Source organism: Apium graveolens, chromosome 6 (assembly GCF_009905375.1).
Source record: "Apium graveolens cultivar Ventura chromosome 6, ASM990537v1, whole genome shotgun sequence".
Lineage (NCBI taxonomy): Eukaryota > Viridiplantae > Streptophyta > Magnoliopsida > Apiales > Apiaceae > Apium > Apium graveolens.
In genome coordinates, this window is record NC_133652.1 from 16,020,407 (window position 1) to 16,042,669 (window position 22,263).

Here is a 22,263-nt window from a genome sequence, read left to right on the forward strand (position 1 = left end):
GCAGTTGTATGAGATTGTATAGGTAAATGAAATATCTCAAGTTCGATTCCCACAAACCACATCTTTTATATAGGGTAGTCGTGTACATTTAAAATGAAACAAATAAACTTAATATGTAGAATGTCGTTGGTATATTTACAAAGAAAAAGTTAAAAATTAACATAAATGTTGAATATAGAATTGACCAAAAAATTTGAATTTTATTTAAATAAACTATATAACTAGTCTATATAACTTGTTCTCTACTAACTTATAATTAACTTACTCAATTTAAAAAGATAAAAAATGAATAACTAAATTCAGAATTACTTGCAATCATAATATAAAATAATATAAAATTTACACTACTGTTAATATAAAAGTTGATTTTAATGAAAAATGTTAGTCTTTGAAATTTAATGTATGTATGTTTGGAAAAATGTTAGTTTTTTTTGACACTACTCTTAACAAAATAAGATTAAGTTATATGTGTCTATGTTAGCATGTGAATTATCGTATGTTATATTTCTTAGGAAATTACGATGGTTTCAATTATTTATATGCTAAATATCTGATTTATGTACATGTATAATTATTATTAATATCTAGTGAGATAATTGGTTACTTAAATAACATGTATTTATAATTATTCAAAAATTAAAATTATGTAATAAATAAATTACAATAATTTATATATGGTATTCACATTATCACTGATAAACAATCCATATCTGTTTTTTACGCGACCGAGTATCAATCATGTAACATACAAATAAATTATATATTGTAAGACTTATTATTGATGTTCATGTTTTTTTTCAAGAATTTGAAGGAAAAATTGTAATTATATTGTTATTTAAACTATTTTTAAGTTTCTTTCATTACAACTCTAATATTTCTTCATATAATAATCTGATAATATTGTATACTATTCTCCTAAAATTAAATATTTTTCAATTTGATAAAGTTTTATAAATATTAGTTAAACTGGTTAATTTCTTCAAATCATTGAACAATATATATATTTTAAATAGTATAAAATATATTGAATCAAATGCTACAATATTGTATAGATATATAACTTTTATTCGAATAATTCAAAATATTAAAATAATTCAAAATATTTGTACAATATTATCTTGATCAATAAATATTGTTTATCTAAAATAATTCTTTTTAAAATGCTAGTTTTTTTAAGTGAAAAATGAAAAATAAATCGATTTAATATATCATCGTAGTTTTACAAATCTCGTGAGATCTCATATCAAATTTCAAATATTTTTAAAACCGGTACAAGTCCCAAAACACTATTACGCTACCAGTGAAGTTAGTAATTTTAATACAAATAATCAATTGACTTGATCCTATAAATACCTCAAACACATCAATTTATATTAATATAAGATATCAAAAAATTTCACTGGTAAGATATTCTCATCGAACTTGTAATTTAAATTTACTAAAAGTAGAATGTGACAATGTTTTTCGGCTAGTCATGTAGTCAAATTTAAATTTCGAGTATTTTTTGAACAATGGGCCAAATTCTAATTTCAAATTCAAAATAAACTAAAATTTATTGACTCATTATAATTCAAACTTATCTAAATATTTAATACCAATCTAGATTATTTATATATAAGCGATTCTATAATCAATATTTTCTTTAAAAATTATATATGTACATTTTAATTACTTTTTATAATAAAAAATATGTTAAAAATATATGAGATATATTTTCAAACTAAAAAATAATAATAAATAAGATAATAATCCATTTATGTACTATGCCTAACTTTAAATCTGGAATTCAGTTCTTTAAAATTAATTGTACAAATATTTAAGTAACTATCATTTTTTTTGCGAAATTCAAGTAGCTATCTTTAAAGTTAGGGTAAAGTTAAATAAAATATTCTTTTAGCACACTTACATATTATGTGTATAATAAAAACACATGTGACAATATGGTGTAGTGCTACGAGGTTGTATAGAAGAATGAAGCAACTCGAGTTCGATTCCCACAAAACACAACTTTTATATAAATATTAAAAACAGAGGTAGTTTAGTCTTTTCAATGAGACTTTTTAATCTCAAAATATTATCCCCTTGTTGTACTATTATATATAGAAGAGATGATAAGGCTTATAATGTTGCACAATTAATTAACAATTTATATGTTTCAAGATGACTCAAATCAAATATTACCTCTAGCATCGTCGTTAAGCCATATTAATGAGAAACGCATTTCTGAGTTACATATAGATGGATACTTGGATAAACTTGATTTTGAATCATACGGAAGATGCGAACTTTGTCTCAATGGCAAAATGATTAAGGGCTCATTTGACAAATCTGAATCGTTTAATCTGAATAATTAATATTTCTGAATGAATAAAATTTCTGAACCGTTAATTTGTAATGATGATTCACAGTTTGATCAATCTGAACCATTACATAATATATGATTCAAGAGGACCAATATGGATAATATTTTTAATAACATCATGAAAATTTATGCAAGATATATATAATGTTTTTAAAGTATTAGAAAAGAGTAAATTTCATGATCAAAATAATCAAATATAATTTATATAAATAAATAGAAATAATTAAGAAAATATTTGTGATAAGTTACAAGTAATCACTCATTTAAACAAGAACAAAAATTGAATGTAACTAGCCTGATGTAACTTCGGCATCATTGGACTGGTTCAGAGAGCAAAAATTGAATAATTGGTCCAGACAATTCTGGCATCGTCCATAACTTTAGGAAATCCAAACAAATGAACGGAATAATAATTTCTCACTCGTCCAACAAAATTTGATTCATTCAGTTTTTATCAAATGGGCCTAAAGCTTCTTTTACCTGATCAGGTGAAAGGGCCACCAAACGATTAGGACTTATACATAATGATGTATATGGTCGAATGCGTATGATGGAAAGGGGTGGCTTTTACTACTTCATAACATATACTGTTGACTTTAGTAGGCATGGAAATGTATATCTTATGAAGAACAAATCAGATTCTTTTGAAATGTTCAAAGAATATAAGGCTGAAGTAGAAAAGCAAACAGAGGAAAAATATAAAAGTTCTACGATCAAATCGTGGAGGAGAATACTTAATCCTTAATTTCAAGAGTTTCTTTCACCTCAATGGAATAGAGATTCTGATAGGAGAAATCATACCTTATTAGACATAGTGCGATCGATGATGAGTCAATCGGATCTTCCATTCAGTTTCTGGGGTTATGCTCTAGAAACAACTACATATACACTTAACCTAGTTCCGACTAAAGCGATTCAAAATACTCCGTATGAGATATAGAGTGATAAATGTCATAGCATGCTATTTATCAAAATTTGGGGATGTGAAGCGTTTGTAAAACTTTTAGCCTCTGACAAGCTTGGACCAAAATTAGATATATGCTGTTTTGTGGGATACCCAAATGAGACTAGGGTATAGTTTTTATAATCCTTCCGAGAATAAAGTGTTTGTTGCTCGGGCCGCTGTATTTCTTGAGAGAGAACTACTTTCTAAGAAAATCAGTGGGAGGATAATACATCTCGATGAAGATTGATAACCACATGATAACATTGAACCAGAGTTGGAATAAGATCAGGATGTACATCAAAATTTTGAAAGTAATCTTGTCCAAGATACACAGGTTATTCGTAGATCTAGTAGGATTCACCATGAGTCTGGGAGAAATTATGAATTTCTTTTGACTCAAAATGGTGATGTGATGCTTACGGATAATGATAAAGCCTCTCACCTACCAAGATGCTATGAACCGTCCAGACTCCGAGAGATGGCTGAAGGCCATGAAATCCAAGATGGAATCCATGTATCAAAATAAAGTATTGACTTTAGTTGATCCACTCAAAGGGGTAAAACCTAAAGGGTGCAAGTGGGTTTTCAATAAGAAAACTGACATGGATAGTAAAGTACAGACCTATAAGGTACGACTAGTGGCAAAAGATTTCAAACAAATTTATGGTATAGACTATGATGAGACTTTTTCACTAGTTACTATGGTCAAGTCCATCAGGATTTTGTTAGCAATAGTTGCTTAATGTGACTATGAAATTTGGCAAATGGATGTCAAAACTGCTTTCTTATATGTGAGCCTTAAAGATGATGTATATATGATACAACTTGAGGGTTTTGTCGATCCAAAATTTGCTAAGATAGTTTATAAGTTGCTTCTATCTATTTATAGATTGAAGCAAACCTTAAGGAGAATGCATATTCATTTTGATAAAAATGGTCAAAATGTTTGGCTTTATTCAAAACGAAGATGAACCATGTGTTTGCAAGAAGGTTAGTGGGAGCCATGTGGCATTCCTAGTATTATATGTAGATGACATAATACACATATAGAATAACATACCTTCTCTACAGGATGTTAAGACTTGGTTGTGAAATAGTTTTTCGATGAAAGACTTAAGCGATGCTACCTATATATTAGGGATCAAGATCCATAGAGATAGATTGAAGAGATTCATCGACCTAGTCGGAGTACATATATTGATAAATATTACATCATTTTAGGATGCAGGAGACAAAGAAATGATATATTTCGATATCTCATGGGATAGTGATCTCAAAAGATAATTGCCCCCTAAATCATTAGATGATAAGGGCCGTTTGAGAAAGTTCCAGATGCTTTATCAATTGGATCTATAATGTGTACAATGATATGTATTTATCCTGATGTTTCGTATGCTTTGAGCATGACAAGCAGATACCAGTCTAATCCAGGTGAGGGTCACTAGATAATTTTCAAGAATATTCTTAAGTACTTAAAGAGGACTAAAGATTTATTTTTGGTGTATTGGAAGATAGGGAACTAGTCGTAAAGGGTTACACTAATGCTAGTTTCTAAACCTAATTTTTGGACATACAAGGATGATTACGTGTTTATGTCTGTTTTGTATTTTGTCTAAATATAAATGATGTTAGCTGGAATAGTTCACAGCAAGAACATTGATGATTCCATAATGGAAGCCGAATATATTGATATTTTGAAACAGCCAAGGAGACTGTTTAGGCATGTCCTTAGGCGATATCACCTTATTAATGAGATTAATGATCAAAGAGATATAAATGTAAAGTGCATAGTAATGATAATGTTGCAAACCCACTGACTAAGGCTTTGTCGCAGTAGAAGCATGATGGTCATACTAGTTCCATGAGTATTAGATACATGGGTGATTGGCTCTAGTGCAAGTGGGAGATTGTTAGTGTTTGTGCCTTAAAGACAACACTATGATGTTTTAGTTTAAGTCATTTGAATTATTAATATATATGTTCTATCGATCGTTCTTTTTATAATTTATTAATTCTTAATTTACTGCGATATAAATGTTAGATTAATAAATGTCATTGGAATATGATATGAATTCTATACCTCTAAGTACGTGACTTAGAAATGAGATTATGAGAATAGTATAAATATTCCTAAAGGTCCCTAGTCAAGTATTATTATTAAGGGACAATAATAATGCATTAAGACTGGTGTGTTTGTTGACTGATGATCATATCTCATTGATTATAGGTATAGTGATACTAAAGTTAAAAACACGGGCATATGTATATGTAGATGGTGCTGGACAGACCCAATGTGAGATTCTACATGTATGTTGTGTCATAAGTAATTTTCACTGTGATAATGATGTAATGGTCCTTAGACTTGAAATCATTATATTTTTATACGAGAATTAATGTACTTTGATTAAATTAAAAGTTACCTTTGACCGGGTAATGATAAAAGTGTATTTCGGGGATATTATGAATCATATGAGAAATATGAATAATCTAGAAAGGATTTCACCCTCCTAATTTTAGGAGTGATATTATTGGCCTCTTGTGTGAGCTAGACTATGAAATGCGTGGCCACACTCAAATGTTAATTTGATATGATAGTCTACTCATTGGTCAAGGAAACCTGGATTAAACATTGATGAGGATGACACATTACATGACTCTAGTTTAATCTATAATATTTGGTTAAAAGGATTATATTATATTGTACATTATTCACGAAAGGTTTAATCGATCACCGATTCTATTATTATTACTTGGGTAGTAATGATGTATTACTAGATACCGCTCATTGTTTACGATTTTATATTAGATTTAAAATTCGTTGCCAACGTAATAATAACCTATAGGGTCACACACAAAGAATACTTGAAGGATTATTTAATGTAAATTGGATTTAAATTAAATTAAAGTAGTTCAAATTATTTATAATATTAATTAAGTATGACTTAATTAATTATATAAATAATGATATTCGAATTTACTAATATCAATTATGAAATTTAGTTGTTAAATAATTAAGTGTGACTTACTTTTTATACAAATAGGAATTTCGAATTAATAATAACTCCTAATTAGTTAAGAGTTATAATTCTTTTTTCTACTCTCTATATAATATCTCTTGTGTGGCTGATTTTGTGTGAAAGACTTTTTCTAAAATTCTAGCCACCAAGAGAGAAGATGGAGAGAGCAAGAAGAAACGAGTTTGTGCTAGTACACATCCAATCCTTGAGTTCAAGCATTCGTGTGAATATCGATAGAGCGTAGATCGCGAAAGCGGGATGCGTATTGATAGAACAATCTTTGGATCTCCATTATTCAAACAATTTGTAAAGATTCTTAAAGTAAACAATCTGATCTACGAATTAAATATCTGTTTTCGCATGGATCCTGCGGTGGTTTTCGAAAATTCTGATTTTTCACGTTTTTAATTACTGTTTCCATTGCGTTCATGTGCTCGAAACCCTTCAAATGAATCGTCCTATATGATGCATTGTATCGAACTTATGATATTCAGAAAATTAGAATTCAAAGAAATAAAATAACATCAAGCTGTACATAAAAAATTTAATCACAAGTGCATAAAAAAATTAAAGTGAAATAATACATGGCATAATTTTTGAATCCGTATAGGTTACCCAAATCTCTAGAACCGATCTTGTAGGCGAGCCCATGTACGAAAAAGAAATTTGAATAAATTTATGGTTGATAACTTAATACTCAATTTGTATTAACACATACAATATTTTATATTATATATATATATACACAGATGGGTATTAATGATTTTGATTAAAATTACACTCCCTCTTTCCCTCTCATTTTTTATCGTTCTTTTTTTGGATGTTATTCTCATTTTTTTACATTCATGGAGTTTGCTAAAATAGTAAAATTTTATAATGTAAAAATTAAACGTATCCACTACTTTTTCCGTTATACTTACTTTATGAATTAAATATTACCCGGTCCCGCGACTTTATTCACTTTACTTATTTTTCACTGATTTACATTTTTTCTTAATTTTCGTTGCTAGTCAATGCAAAGAATTGATTAGGTGGGATAAAGAAGGTATTATATATGATACTGGTAAATTTATCTTTACTTTTATATCACTGTATTACTAAAAATAAAATATTAATAAAATATCTAAGCCATTTTTCAATAAATTTGTATACTTAAATATTTAATATATTCAAAATGAAGTTTAAAATTATTTCTAAACACATCTAATTATTACAAACATATTTTAATTAATGTAGTTATATTGCAAAATGTAATTTATAGGAAATACATGCAATTGTTTAATTTTAAAATTTACTACAATATTTTATTTAAATAATTTAAATAATTGATTTAATTATTTCTTATATCTATTTTAATTTAAAGATATATATAATGGTTCTAAGTCTAACTTCTAATTTAAAACAAGTCAAATATTAAATTATCTTATACAAATACCATAAAAAAACAGAAGGTTTGGTCGAGACTCGAGAGAGATCGATCGAGAAAGAGACAGAGAGAGACAGACGCGCGAACGAACTTTGGATTAGCTGATCTGATCAACGGATAACACCACAGAATGGTACGCCCGATTCATTCTAGTAATATTCTCTCTTAAAATATATTAATGTATTTGCAGCATGTAAACAATTCAGTTTCTAATATATATATACATGTCCCCAATTTTAGAATTAGGGTTCTTAGTACTTCAATTCACCTTTTTCAATTCGTAATTATTATTTTTTTGTTAGAGTTAAAGACCCCCTTTATAATGAATTGGATAGTTTTTATCCAATAAAATCTGTCTAAATTTGTAAAATAATCGCGGAAGTTGCATAAAGATTTGCTTAGTTCTACCGGTTAGTTATTTTCGGGATTATTGCGGTTTACTTGTTTTATATATATTGGTGATATGTTTCGTTTGCTTGATTGTAACAACTTGACTTACTATGATAGAACCATATTACCATAGTAATAATGAATGTTTTGTAAGTATGGTTGTAAGGATACAAATTTGTTTGGATGGTGGATTAAGAGGAATTAATTCGAGGAGTGAGTTGGATAGAGTTACCGGGGGCGGTTTCATATTATATTTTTTAAATAAAAAATTTATTTGTAAATTCTAGTTAATAAATTAATTGAAAAACAAACAAAAAAAATGTAAATTGAACACTTGCCACATTGTTATTAACAGTTAAATTTACTAGAGTAATGATTGGAAGTGTTTAAAATTTTAAAAGCATTTTAAAATTATAAAAGATGAAAACTAAAAAAAACTGCAAGAAACGATGTAAAGAGCTGGAAAAAAAAAGGATAAAACACAAGCACAGGACTTGAACCCTAACCCTGGTTTATGCGGTATATGGTACGGCTTTCAACCAGCAGATCTGTAAACAAAACTGTTATAAAATGCATAGTCTAATGCTGATATTAGGAAATTTAGCCCGGGAGCCCTCTGCCTCCGTCGCTACCTCCGTCATATTATATTTTTTAAATAAAAAATTTATTTTAAATTCTAGTTAATAAATTAATTGAAAAACAAACAAAAAAAATGTAAATTGAACACTTGCCACATTGTTATTAACAGTTAAATTTACTAGAGTAATGATTGGAAGTGTTTAGAATTTTAAAAGCATTTTAAAATCATAAAAGATGAAAACTAAAAAAAACTGCAAGAAACGATGTAAAGAGCTGGAAAAAAGGATAAACCACAAGCACAGGACTTGAACCCTAACCCTGGTTTATGCGGTATATGGCACGGCTTTCAACCAGCAGATCTGTAAACAAAACTGTTATAAAATGCATAGTCTAATGCTGATATTAGGAAATTTAGCGGAGGGGGGGCCGGGACCCCTCTGCCTCCGTCACTACCTTGAGTTATTGTTTGAGAGCTTGAGCTGGTCTGTTTATTCTTTAGAAACTCAATTTTAACAGGAAAGATATTTCTACAAGTAGACTATGTATAGATTTAATAAAACTTGTAGCAATTTGGTGATGCCACCTCTCCATCCATGGAAAAGCATGATACAGTTTACCATAAGCGTCGTGTGCGAAGACCTTCGAGAAGACTAGTTGACAAGTCGCCCAACTAGTTGACAAAATGTTTGTTGTACATGTACCTACTAGATTTAATATATAATATACTAAACACGTCAATTCTATAATTAAAATCAAAGTAAGAGCATAGTAAGCTCAAAATTAGTATAATTACTAGTCGTCGACAATTGGCCCAAGTTGGGCGCCGACGCGAGTACCTTTACGACAACTAGTCATCAACAAGTCTGTCTTCAAGATTCTCGGAGCCTGAGTAGTCGACGACTAGTCGTCTTCATGATAACAATGCAGTTTACTGTAAACTTGCTCCTTTAGTATTAAACGTGAAGAGTCTGTTTAGATTACATTCTGAAATCTGAATGTTCGCATTACTAACAATTTGTATTTGGTGGTTGAAACTAATATTTCAGTTGGTTTTTTATATTAGTAAACTATTGACATAATATTAATTTATGCTGTACTCAGAATTATTTTCGGGAATTAAACTTTTCTTTTGTGCTATGTTGGTTTTGTTTTTGATTACTACTTTCCAAAATAAACTTGAACTGTGAACTCCACTCTCATAAGGGAAGTTGTCGTCACCATAACATTATCAACAGCTTAATTGCGAACTTTCTACTAGATATGGTTTTACTCTTATCTTTGCATGAAGGGACTATTCCAAGCACTCTTTGTTAATGTCCTATTGATCTTCTTTACTTTCCACTTCTATGCTTATAATTTACTTGTTTCTCTTTTTCCAGTCTACGCTTGCAGCTGCTAGAGCGGACAATTTTTACTACCCGCCAGAATGGACTCCAGATCAGGTATGTTTGCAAAGAATTTGAGTTCTATGAGTGTCCGTGTTTCCTTCTTTTTAAAGTCAATGCTATAGAATCTTAAATTATTATTCCTTTTCAGGGTTCTCTGAACAAGTTCAATGGTCAACATGCCTTGAGGGAGAGAGCCAGGAAATTAGACCAGGGTATTTTGATTATAAGGTAAAGAAGTGGATTGCTTTTTGTTTTCTTTCTTATTTCTGGAAATTACTAATGGTATCTTAGTTTTTATCATGAAAGTTTTGATGTATAATTCGAAGCAATCGTGCATGCTTTTTTTGTGTTTCCTCACAGTTTGGAATTTTTTTAATATATGAAAATACAATTATTATGGAGAAATTTGATATTGGCATATATATCACCACCTTGTATAAATTTGGACTTTAGTGCAATTTACCGTAGACGTATGAAAGATGTTCACCCTATAGAGTAGTTATCGATGTTTGAACTGTTTGGTGTCTGAAAGTTTACAACCATTTAAAAATGGCATCTATATAATTTTAAGCAGTTGAAAGGGATACAATTTGCAGCAATGGTACAGCATGAACTTGTAGTTGTGAGAAAATCTTTGGTGGTAGTAACTTGATACTAATATATTTACAAATGCATTAATTTTTTTGGTTCTTGTGATCTAGGTCTGTCTATAAGATTTCTTTTTTTGTGAAGTTTATAGCACACAGAGTTCCTATACTTGACTTTCCTGTTGAGCAAGAACACTTGAATGTTCTAATAAGATACAATTGTTATATTAGGAGCTGTGTAGTGTACAACGTAAGACTAAATCGTTATCATTTACGATTGTAGGTTCGAGATGCCTTACAATATCTGGTGTGGTGGGTGCAATTCCATGATTGCTAAGGGTGTAAGGTTCAATGCAGAGAAAAAGCAAGTTGGAAATTATCATTCCACAAAGGTTAGCTAATTGTAATCACTATAAATGCTTTAGCCATTAATCATCCTGGTTGTTTTATAATCATTAGTGGTGACATCCTATTTGCTTTCTTTAGATATGGAGTTTCACCATGAAGTCTGCATGCTGCAGACATGAGATTGTTATTCAGACCGATCCAAAGAATTGCCAATATGTAATTATTAGCGGTGCACAACAGAAGATTGAGGAGTATGACCACGAAGATGCTGAAACCTTGGCACTCCCAGTGGATGAAGGTAATGCTTATTGGTAATTACCAATTTATTTTCTGATGGTTAGTCTAATGTCTAAGGCAACACCACAAGCATATATATTGAATTTGTGGTATTTTTGCTGCTATTTAAAAAAAAAATTCAGGCCCTATCAGTTTTGTGCACATCTATATATGAGGAAAAGGTGGTGGGAAACCATGATTTTGTAGTCTAATAAACCCTTTATATTTGTTGCTTAAAAAGTTTAAGAAATTGGGTCATGCATGCGGGCTGCCTGATATGCCCTCCTCAAGTTGCGGATAACTCATATTACCTCAAAATTTAGGTTCTAATATATGTGCATGGACATCTAGGCAGGAGTGATGTGTTCAAACACAAACCAGTTTAATGTTAGAACCTTTAAAGTACTCACTACGGTTTCCAACTTGTATGACTACTGCTGTTTTTTATTTTGAATAAAAACACAATTTAGAAATTTTATCTTTTCTTCATATCTTAGAATCACCATCAAAATTAAATGTAGCTAAGAGTTCATCCTTTCGTGTTGATACTTATTTAAACGGATGTAGAAGTGGTGAAGCTTATATATGGCAGTGATATGTTTTTTTTCCTAATTTGCCCAAGTATTATATTAAGTATTAACCCATCAAAAAATACAAATGACTAAGGCATAACGTAGGAAAGCTAATAAGCGAGGAATAAATTTCATCTCAACCAACAAGGACACAACTCAGCATAGAACAAACTAAACTATTTAGCTAATAAAATCTTCAGCATTTTTATATGTGGTAGAATGGTGGATTTTCTATGTGATAGTGGGGGGTCTTTTATATGAATAGATATGGCTATGGGAAGTTAACATTTTAATATATCTTCATGCATCTAGGAAGTAGCAACTAATTGAAATTTATGATGTTGATATATATCTACTTTTAATTTTTATAGAGAAAGGTAAGCTGTCAGACCCCTTTTATCGTCTTGAGCACCAGGAAAATGATATAAAGAAGAAAAAAGAAGCAGAGCCTGTGCTTGTACGGCTTCAGCGGGTATCTGATGCGAGGCATGCAGATGATTATGCTTTAAATAAAGTACTCCGCTCCAAACTTAGGGTATGCTGTTTCCTTTTTTTTTGAATTGTTTTTGTCACCAGTAGGCTCAGTTCTTTATCACCTGATGTTTTACAAAAAACAGAATCAAAAGAAAAGGGTTGCTGAAGAAGAAGCAACGTCCAGGAAAATGGGAATTGGCATTCGGCTACTTCCACCCTCTGAACAAGATTCTGCCGCTGCATCACGTGTAAAATTTGCTTCAAAGTTTCACAAGAACCAGAAGGAGAAACGAGCATTGATTTCATCTTCATCAATATTTTCTAGTACATCCGCGTTTACTACAAAACAGTTCGAGTTAGCAGGCAAAAGAAGAAAAATAAATGCCGCCGCAGCATCCAACTTACTGGTCGGAGGATATAAGCCATCATCATGGGCAAGGAGTGCGTCTTCCTCTTGTAAGCGGAAAATTTAAGTCCGAGGACAATATGCATTTTCAGAGTATAGCTGAGTTCTTGTCCTTGTTGCTGTGTAAAATTCTTTCTGAGGTGATATGTACATCCCGAGTTGAATAATATCCCCAAAATTTGCTTGGCTCCATGTACCTGTTTTCTGCATGTAATATCAACATGGGTGACGCAGTCCGTTATGTTGTTTAATGTTATTAATCGACCAGTCAATAAAAAGTAAACTGAGAGTTTAATTGACCCTGTTACTTTTCCCAGCATGTAAAATTAGTCTTTCTATTTACCCGTTGCTTGCTTGAACAGTTTGGCTTATATATCAATTTTGATTTTTGAGTTTAAATAACAAATGGGATCGACCAACAAATTTATCTGCCTCCTATAATTTGTTCTACGTTCCTGTTTGCAGAAGCAAGTCCTGACTGTTACCAACAAGGAAACAATAAATTTTTTGATAGCTAATTATATTTATCCTTGTTTTCATTCCCTCGGTAGTAATTTTAGATCGTATGCTTGTTTAACTAATTAACTAAAATTAAGTTTTTAATTTTAGAAGTCAGATATTTTTTTCTAGAAAAGAAATGAGGTTTTTGATATTTTGGTTTGGTAAGAGTTTTCTGAAAACACTAGTTAAAAACCAAAAAAATTGAAATATAATTTTTTAAAAAGATAAATTATCTTCTAAATATAAAACACTGATTGATTATTACATTTTTTTCATCCTCACTATTACAACAATTTAACTACTTTATGGTATCGGTAGGAGTATATAAATAACAGGTTTTAATTTGTGGACACTCAACATACCTTTTAAAAAAAATTGTGATAAAAATTTGGGGGTTTATAACATTTTCTAGTCTACACATAATCAAAATTAATCATATTCAAGTGCGCCATTAATCCTTACAAACGCATGCATGCAAGCTAAGAGAAGCCACCAACTACAACAAGTAATAAGTACTATCTCCAACTTTCGGCTATGTGAAATTTTGTAGAATGCGAAAGTGTATCCTAGATAATACTTATTCTTCATTTGGAATATGATCAAACATTGTTAGATATGTTTACATTCACAAGTCAATATACACTTTCTTGGAAACCTTACCTTACCCGCATCTACATGATCTATCTTTTTCGCAAGTTCAATAGCATTCTCTGTGTGTGTGTGTCAAATAACATCTGATTAAGACTGTCTAGTTAAACCTAAGTACGATTACAGTCCAGGTTAATGATAATCTACAATTAGTGGTCCGATCCTGATGATCCTGCTTTGGGGAATGCTTAAAGCTTACGGAATTTCAGTGAAAGGGACTTTGCACAAAAAATCTTCTAAATTCCTCTTGGTCCTACAAAATGAATGAAAATTTTCAGTTTGAACTTTGATGTATGTATCATTATTTCAGTCAAAGATTATTGACTTTGTGTTTGGACCATCTACATTCTGGTTTATTCTTTTTTCTTGTAGTTCGTCTGCCTATTCAATTCTATACATTTTTCTTTTCTTGGATATTTCATTCAATTCGATACATTTCAAAATTTATCAAAAATAGTAGGAATTTAGTAATATAAAACTTACTATCGAGAATCCTGGCCAAATTATGTTCAGGGTCCATAGCAGATACTAGCCATATTTATAATTAAAGCTTACTCTAGGAGAAGAAGTTCTGAAACCCTCCAGAACCCAGCGGAGTTAACTTTTTGGATTTGGACGGTTTAGCACCCCTAGCTGTAGATCACTTGAAATTGTGTTTGATTTTTGAGATCTTTCACTTCTAATTATAAAAGGTCTATATCAGTTAGATACCCTTACATCAATTTAACATATTTGGATTGGTTACTCTGTGGTTTACAGGCCTCTATCTCTTAGTTCCTTTCATGTTGATGAACTGAGAAATCGGGCATATGTGCCCTAATTTTGGATTTGTATTTGTTGGATTTTTTATGATTAAATTATTGAAACTACAATTTTACATATATTAATCTTTCCTAATTCTAAAGAAGTTAAAAAAAACTTTGAAATAGTTTAAATAAGTTGTTTAACAGTAAAATATTTTTTTAAAAAACTGTTTACATAGTATATATAATTTTTATCTAAATATTATTTCAATCGAAATCTGTATATGGGACAAACGTTCATTATCTGAAATTTCAAAGATTAAAAGGACTTGAAAACAACAGTATTTAAGGAGATTAGGGGGCGGCTAGCTGATTAAACTTAAACAGAGTTGTGTTGTTCGGTGGATTCTCCACTAATTCTCTGAAAGTGACTTTTGGACCAAGATTTCTCAACATCATTGCAGGGACTAAAAGAAGAGAAGACTAATATTAATTTAACATGCATTTATATATACAGCAAAGCAAAAAAAATCTATGATGTTTGCTTAATGTCATGGCAAAGACTACTTTATATATCCAAAGGTTTGACACTAGCTAGTTCATCGGCAGAAACTTGAAAATATACATACAGATTACAGATAATTATCTGTAAACATGCATCTCTTGATCATGATTTCCAAAGCTTTCCTTCCCCAATTGGATCCTTTTTGAGGTTATAAATTTGTATAAGCTTCAAGGTTACAAAAGCAAATTTAATTAATGAAAAGTAATTACTTGAGATCAGGTATTAATCATGATTCCTAATAACAAATACTCCTATGTAAAGTATATACAGAAACAATGATTACATATCCTCAAATATGTACTCCATAAAAACATATTTGAAACAATAATTACTCAGCTTTTTCTTAGCAAATATTTTTATTTTTACATCAAATTTGATGACCGAAATGCCAGGATTAGCTTCTTTTCTGTAGAAGCATACTGTCTCCATGATCATGTCATGCTTTACCTTTTTCTATCTATTTTAAAGTATAAAAATCAATAATTTAAAATATTTCTTTATTTATTTTCCTTTCTAGTAAAAGTTTAAATATTTTAATAAGATACATTATTAAAATTACTTTTATATCTCAAGCACAAAAACGAAGCTTATTTTCGAATTGTAAAAGTATTTAAAATAATTATCAAACATGCGTATAGATGAGGGGAAAGGCCTTTCAAAAGTTTAGCCAGAACATGCTTGTGGAGGTGGACCAATTTGTTACATGCTTGTTGTGGCCACCAAACGTGGCCCATATTTATAAGTCGTCTGCTCTAAGCTAGCTTCATTTCATGCTCTATATACTCATTACATAAACATAAATCATACAGTATATAACTAATCAGAACTATACTTTTAATAACTCATTATGCATGTAGAAACATTACACATATATATTAGAATACAATATATCCTTGTTCAACCGAAAGAAGTATCACATGCACACAGAACAGAATTGAAGAAGAGAAAAGCTGACTAACCATTCCTGCACCAAGTAACAGTTCCCATGGACTGACTTGAAGAGTAAAAAAGAAAGTGAAATATGAAAAAGAGGTTCCCTTAATCACCAAAGTGGGTGATTAAAGGCAAGAGAGGTGCTCTAAATTATGGAGACAATTGTAATGAGGTTGTTTGTACGTACTTTGACAAGTGGTTATGTCATGATATCTGAAATTGTTCTTTTGAAATTTAGCCATATTAAGTTAAACAACACTATAGACTCCTCTTCCCCTGCTGCATAAAAGTGAGAGATTAAAAGGTTAAAAGTATATAGAGGGGCGGGGTGACAGTTTTTTTTTTATTTTTCGGTTCTTGTTTTTTTCTTTTGTCAGGGTCAAAAACTTTCTTATGTGGTATTACTGTTATAGAGTACTTAGTAATTAATTACTGGGACCATGCATGCTGGAGAAATAGAGTTAAATTTGCAAAAAAGTCCTTGTCTTTTTTGCTAGCTTTGCTTTCTGTTTTTATTTCTTGGGTCATGCTTTTCAACTTTTTAGGGCATTGTTTAACCTAAACACAATGTGATCAAAATCTATCTTCCACTCCTGTCATTGAAATCTCAATTTGAAGTCTTGATGAAGGACAAGATAATTAAACGTTTGAACTATAGAAAGTTCAACAAAGGGGAAAAAAATAAAAAAATATTACTTTTTGTGTAAGTACTTCATTTGCATCTACTTTAAAACCGATTCAATAAAAAAAGGTAAGAAAATATTAATTATAATTACGTACTGATCAAATTTAGTAATTATTGATTTCACTTGTAAAAAAAAGAGTATCTAAAGATTACAATAGAAAAGTTTTCTATTAGTGTATCTCAAATTCAAATTTTTTAAAAGTCAAATTAAAATTTCAACCGTACGGATATAAATATCATGTAAAAATAAGTAAGTAAGCAAATTTTCGAATGATTTTGTTATATAAAAAAAATAATCATTTAATCTCAACCGTTACCATTATATAGAAAATAGAATCATTATAAAATCGATACTAGATCACTTGAATTTGCATGAAATTGTTTCTGCAGTTATATTTTGACTTAATATTCACATCCGTACTATCGTTGAAAAATATTCGAGAAATGTAATTTTAGGCCGCAATAATAGAAAAATTTCTACTGTGTCCTTTAGAAACTCCAAACCCATTGTATTATACTAGTTGATAACCTGTACGATATATGAAATCGAGATTAAAAAAGTAAAAAAAAGTAATAATTATAATTACATACGGATCAAATTAGTATTTGCAAGGAATATAACCTCATAAACACGGATCATGATTAAAATATTACTACCAAATATTAAATTGATACTTTTAAAAAATTGAACCAAATAAAAATATATAATTAATAAATACAATTATTATGTAATTAAAAGAATCGAACACATGCCTAAGTATGAAATTCCACCGTATAGTTCTAATCCTAATAGTTGTTTTACTTATTATAGAAATCTAACAGGTTAGTTGTTACTAATATAATTTTTGTGATTACAATCATATAAAATCTTATGCACCAAATATTTTTTATATTTTAATTAGTTTAAGATAATATTTTTTTTAACATAGTTTATTTAATATAACTTAATGTTGATAAAAATTATTTTTCATATTAAAAGTAAATATCGTTATTTTACTGAATTTAATATGTTAGGTCACACAACACTGTAGAAGGGGGTTGAATACAGTGTATAATACAATCTGTTAGTCCCTTAACAATGCAACAAGAATTACAGAAGGGGGGTTGAATGGAATTCTTGAAACTTTTTCGCAAATAAAAATTTTTCTAACTTAAATATATATATATATATATATATATATATATATATATCAGTGTGAATTGATTTGCAGAGTGCGGAATAATAACTTGAAATGAATCAAAACACATGTAATTAAAAATACAAGTCTTTAAAAACTTTCTGGTGGATTTGAATGTAACCACCAGAAATATATAATATATCAAGAGAACTCTGTGTAACAATTAGCTCACAGCTGCTTACAAATGAACAACTAAGAATACAGAGAAATACTGAGAATACAACTTACAAATATTTCTCTCTTGGTTGCTTAGTTAGTTATTCTATTTGCTGCTTCTTGGTTTATATATCACCAAGATTACAAAGCAATAAGACAAGATAATAAAACAAAAACTATCAAGTCTAATACTATGCTACTTTATTACTCTATTCCAGTATCTTTGAATATCTTCATAATAGCATGGAAATGGCAATGCTTATTTGTTCTCTAAAACCCAGTTGAATAGGCTTCCACATTCCATTTGCATACACTTGACGCATGTGACTGTGTTGTCACTGTCAACAGATGTTTGAATTCTTTATCCGTCGGGTTCATGATCATCCGTCGAGTTCATGATCATCCATCGAGTTCATGATCATCCGTCGGGTTGTCTTGTTGATCATCCGTCGAATGACATTGTTGTTTATCCGTCGGGTAGCAATCTGGAACTTGACTTCATTTCATTTATGCAGGATTACAAGACATCATCTATGTACAATTAATCAACCTATTCTGCATATCTAGTTAAAGTCAACATGACTTGAGTACTACTTACAGAATCTAAACAACGTGTATGCAGAAATGTGCTACAGACTTATTGTTACATAAGCTACTCACTCGATGAATAATAAATCATCATCCGTCGGGACTATATTGAGTCATACGTCGGGACTATAATCCTTATCCGTTGAGTGCTACATTTTTTACTAAGTAAAATCTACCAAGGTGTTTTGTTAATGAAATCATCAAGTACACAACATATACACAACAATCTCCCCCAATTTATGTCTACTGGAATTGTAGCCATAAATTAAGAGAAACTTGATGATAACAAAACACCCTAAAAATACAACTTTGAAAGTAGATAGAAAAAACTGTAAAGTGCTTCAATTAACAAAATGTACAAAGTTTAGCTCACAGTCATTTTCAAGGTGCTCCTCTAGCCTGAGCAGATTTATCTAGTTCCTTGAAGGTCTGGATCTCTTTACAAGCTTTTTGTTGTTTTCATCTATCTGATTTTGGAGCTGTCTGTGGAATTCCAGTTCATCAGATTATGAGAGATTTAACTTTTCTTGCATCTCCAAGAGAGTCTCATTGCTAGATATGCTCAATTGGTCTTCTAATCTGAAAAATCTTTTAACACCTTTGTCATCCATGAACTCCATCAGCCAGTAGGGCCTTAGATGCACTCTTTTCCTTGTGTAAGGAAAAATTAGAGTCTTTGGGAGTGCATCTTTAGCTCTAATACTCCTCAGTTCTTCAATCTTCTTTAGAACCAATCTTCTTGCAGTTACATTGAACCCAAAGTTCTTCTTGAAAGATGAATACATCTTTATCAGTATAGCTTGGCTTTCTTGAAGGATCCTGTGTAGTGGCCATTGAATATCCTTTCCTCCCTTGTACTTGAAAACTAACCTTTCAGGTAGATTTCTGTATGCATCAATTTCTCTCACTTCTTCTAGTTCATCCAGATAGAGATTTAGATCAAAAAATTCCTTGATATCACACAAGTACATGTAATCTCCCTTGTTGACTTTAGATTGAGCTTGGACTAGAGATTTGGATTTGAGAGGTGACAACTTCACTTTCTTGACTGCCCTTGACTTTGTTCTCGTTGGCTTGTTAAGGATTGACAAATTGAAGTCAGGAATTGGTAGGCTCTCCCAGTCTATTGGTTCATACTTAGGCACAATAGGTTCACCATGAATGTTCCTGTAAGGATCCACCACCTTGATGTCTTCAAATACCACATAGGGTTTTGATGCTTGAGTTGTAGTTGGAGTGGATTCCTTGGGAAACTGATCCTCCAATTCCTTACCAATAAAGTTCAATTTTCTTTTGGTTCTTTTAGCCAATTCCTTGTATCTCTGAGATTTCTTTTGTTCTGATTCAACTTGCTTCTTTGGATCTTGAGATTCAGTAATTCCAGATGGCTGAGAAGGAATCTGTTGTGTTGGTTTCACAGCTTGTAGCTTGGACAAGATAGCAGCTTGCTCTTTCTTTTGCTTAGCCTTTTTGGCATCTAGAATAGCTTGCTTCCTTTCCTGCTTCAATCTTTCCTTTTCTTCTCTCTTTGCTTGAGAAAATTGAGGATGTCCAGCCACCACACAAATTTCTTTCCCATTCCTGAAAACTTTAGCAATTCTTCTTTTTAAAGCTGAATCAGCTGGATCCTTGTAGAAGGCAATTGACCTTGACAGAAGCTTCTTCTCATCAGGTTTAGGTGTCCCATACACTGTATCCAAAGGTTTATTTAATGATAATTTTGGATAGTTCACCCTTGGCTTCAGAATAATTTCATCCTTTGGATATTTGATGCAGGACGGCTGTCTTCTTTCCAGATAGTTCATGCTCATTTCATTCACAGAGATCTGTTTGACTTCAGAGTGATGAATGGCTGATTTTACTGGCTCCTTTACTAGCCCAAACTTCCTTTGTATGTCCTCATCAATTTTCTCCCAGTTGATTGGCTTCAACTGCTCCTTTTTAGCTTCTCTTAAATTATTGTTGCTGCATTGATCAGATCTATACTATTTGTTACTGGTGGCTTGGTGAAAGCAATTATGGGCACAATTACTTTACTGATTTGAATTTGAAGCTTCTCCCCCTCACTTGGTCCTTTCTCCCCCTTTTTGTTATCATCAAGTTAAGAATATGAGGAAGTTTGAGCAGCCACCATTTTCTGAAGTAAATCTGTCTGTTGAGCTTGATGCAGATGAATGGCTGTTAGAGATGCTTCCATAGCTGTCGTCCTTGTGTCCAAGGCATCTATCTTTGTGGCAAGATCAGAATTTTTTCCTGAGCTGCCTCTTGATGTCAAGCATTATAACTTCTGGAAGTTTAGAATCTATTTTGTCTGAAATGGCCTTCTTCATCTCATCAATGTCACCCTTGATGGTGTTAACATCTCTAACATGTTGGAAGCCTTTGAAAGACATATGTCATAGCCTATTTATTTATTCGAGGATTTAACTCAACTCAAATAAGGATGTAACAAGTAAATAATGGTTCTATCGTCAGAGAGATCTCTCATAGTAACATATGTCAAAGGATTAAGTAACATTGTTCGTCTACAGACTTGAGGACTTAATTCACTGGAAGAAGCTCAAGAAATTGATCAAGCCTGACTGATATAAATCAAGATTGTAGATTTAATCAAGTGACAGAGATCTCGTCAGGGTATCAATTAATTACAAGGATTTAGTCTGAAGAAAATCATGAGTATCAAAGTCAAGGCATGAAGAAACGTCACGGAAGTTAGTCACTCATGAACCGGACAGTACATCGAGTGTCAACATTGAAGTGGTGGAATTGATTCATAATTGACAGTGATTTTCAGAAGATTTTCAGAAGAATGGTTGTTGCTCAAGATTAGTATTAATTCTCTATTAATTAATTAAGTCATATAATTTAATTAAGAGAATAAATTAAATCTGCAAAGATTAATTTATTGATTAATTGATTAATTAATTCAGAATTATTATTTGATTAAAATCTTTTTTAATCCAGCAAGACTATCTTTTGTATTAGCAAGACAATCGGTATGACAATCAATAGTCATACCGAAAGTCATGCTAGTTCATTTAGATTGTCTTGCCGAAAGTTCTATCAGTTCAATGGATAGTCCTACCGAAAGTCCTACCAGTTAAAAAGATTGTCATGCTAAGCTAAAAGGATTATCTTGCCAGTTAAATCAAGGATTGATTTAATATAAAAGAACTGAAGCTGATTTTCAACAGAAGCAGTGCATTGAATATAAAACACAGAAGAACACAGAACAGAGAAAAAACAGCAGAGAACTTATTGCAAATTCACAGATCATTTATTTCTAGTATTTATTGTTAAATCTAATCCACTAGAAATCCTTTTCTTGTTCTTGTGTAACTATCTAGCGGATCAAAATCCCAAGAACTTAATCTCAAATTGCATTTAGCATTTGATCCTTTTTATTACAAAAATAGAAAAAGTTCATGTCAAATTTATTCTAGATTTGGAATAATTTATTTGAGATTAATCCCTTGTAAACGATACCGTTGTTGT

General features: G+C 30.9%; 1 protein-coding gene across 1 annotated transcript; it reads left to right on the forward strand.

Moving 5' to 3' along the window:
• Positions 1–7,742: 7,742 nt before the first annotated feature.
• On the forward strand, positions 7,743–13,130 carry LOC141668477 (uncharacterized). Its single transcript, XM_074475374.1, has 7 exons — positions 7,743–7,884; positions 10,100–10,162; positions 10,257–10,336; positions 10,979–11,087; positions 11,182–11,341; positions 12,263–12,426; positions 12,509–13,130. The coding sequence occupies exons 1-7, from the start codon at positions 7,882–7,884 to the stop codon at positions 12,836–12,838; spliced, it is 909 nt and encodes a 302-aa protein (XP_074331475.1). The 5' UTR covers positions 7,743–7,881; the 3' UTR covers positions 12,839–13,130.
• Positions 13,131–22,263: the final 9,133 nt, after the last annotated feature.

Excerpts from the sequence above, each read along its gene's own strand:
- LOC141668477 (XM_074475374.1), top strand. Across the intron at positions 10,163-10,256 it reads CAGAATGGACTCCAGATCAG|GGTTCTCTGAACAAGTTCAA; the intron begins GTATGTTTGCAA and ends ATTCCTTTTCAG. Across the intron at positions 11,342-12,262 it reads GGCACTCCCAGTGGATGAAG|AGAAAGGTAAGCTGTCAGAC; the intron begins GTAATGCTTATT and ends TAATTTTTATAG.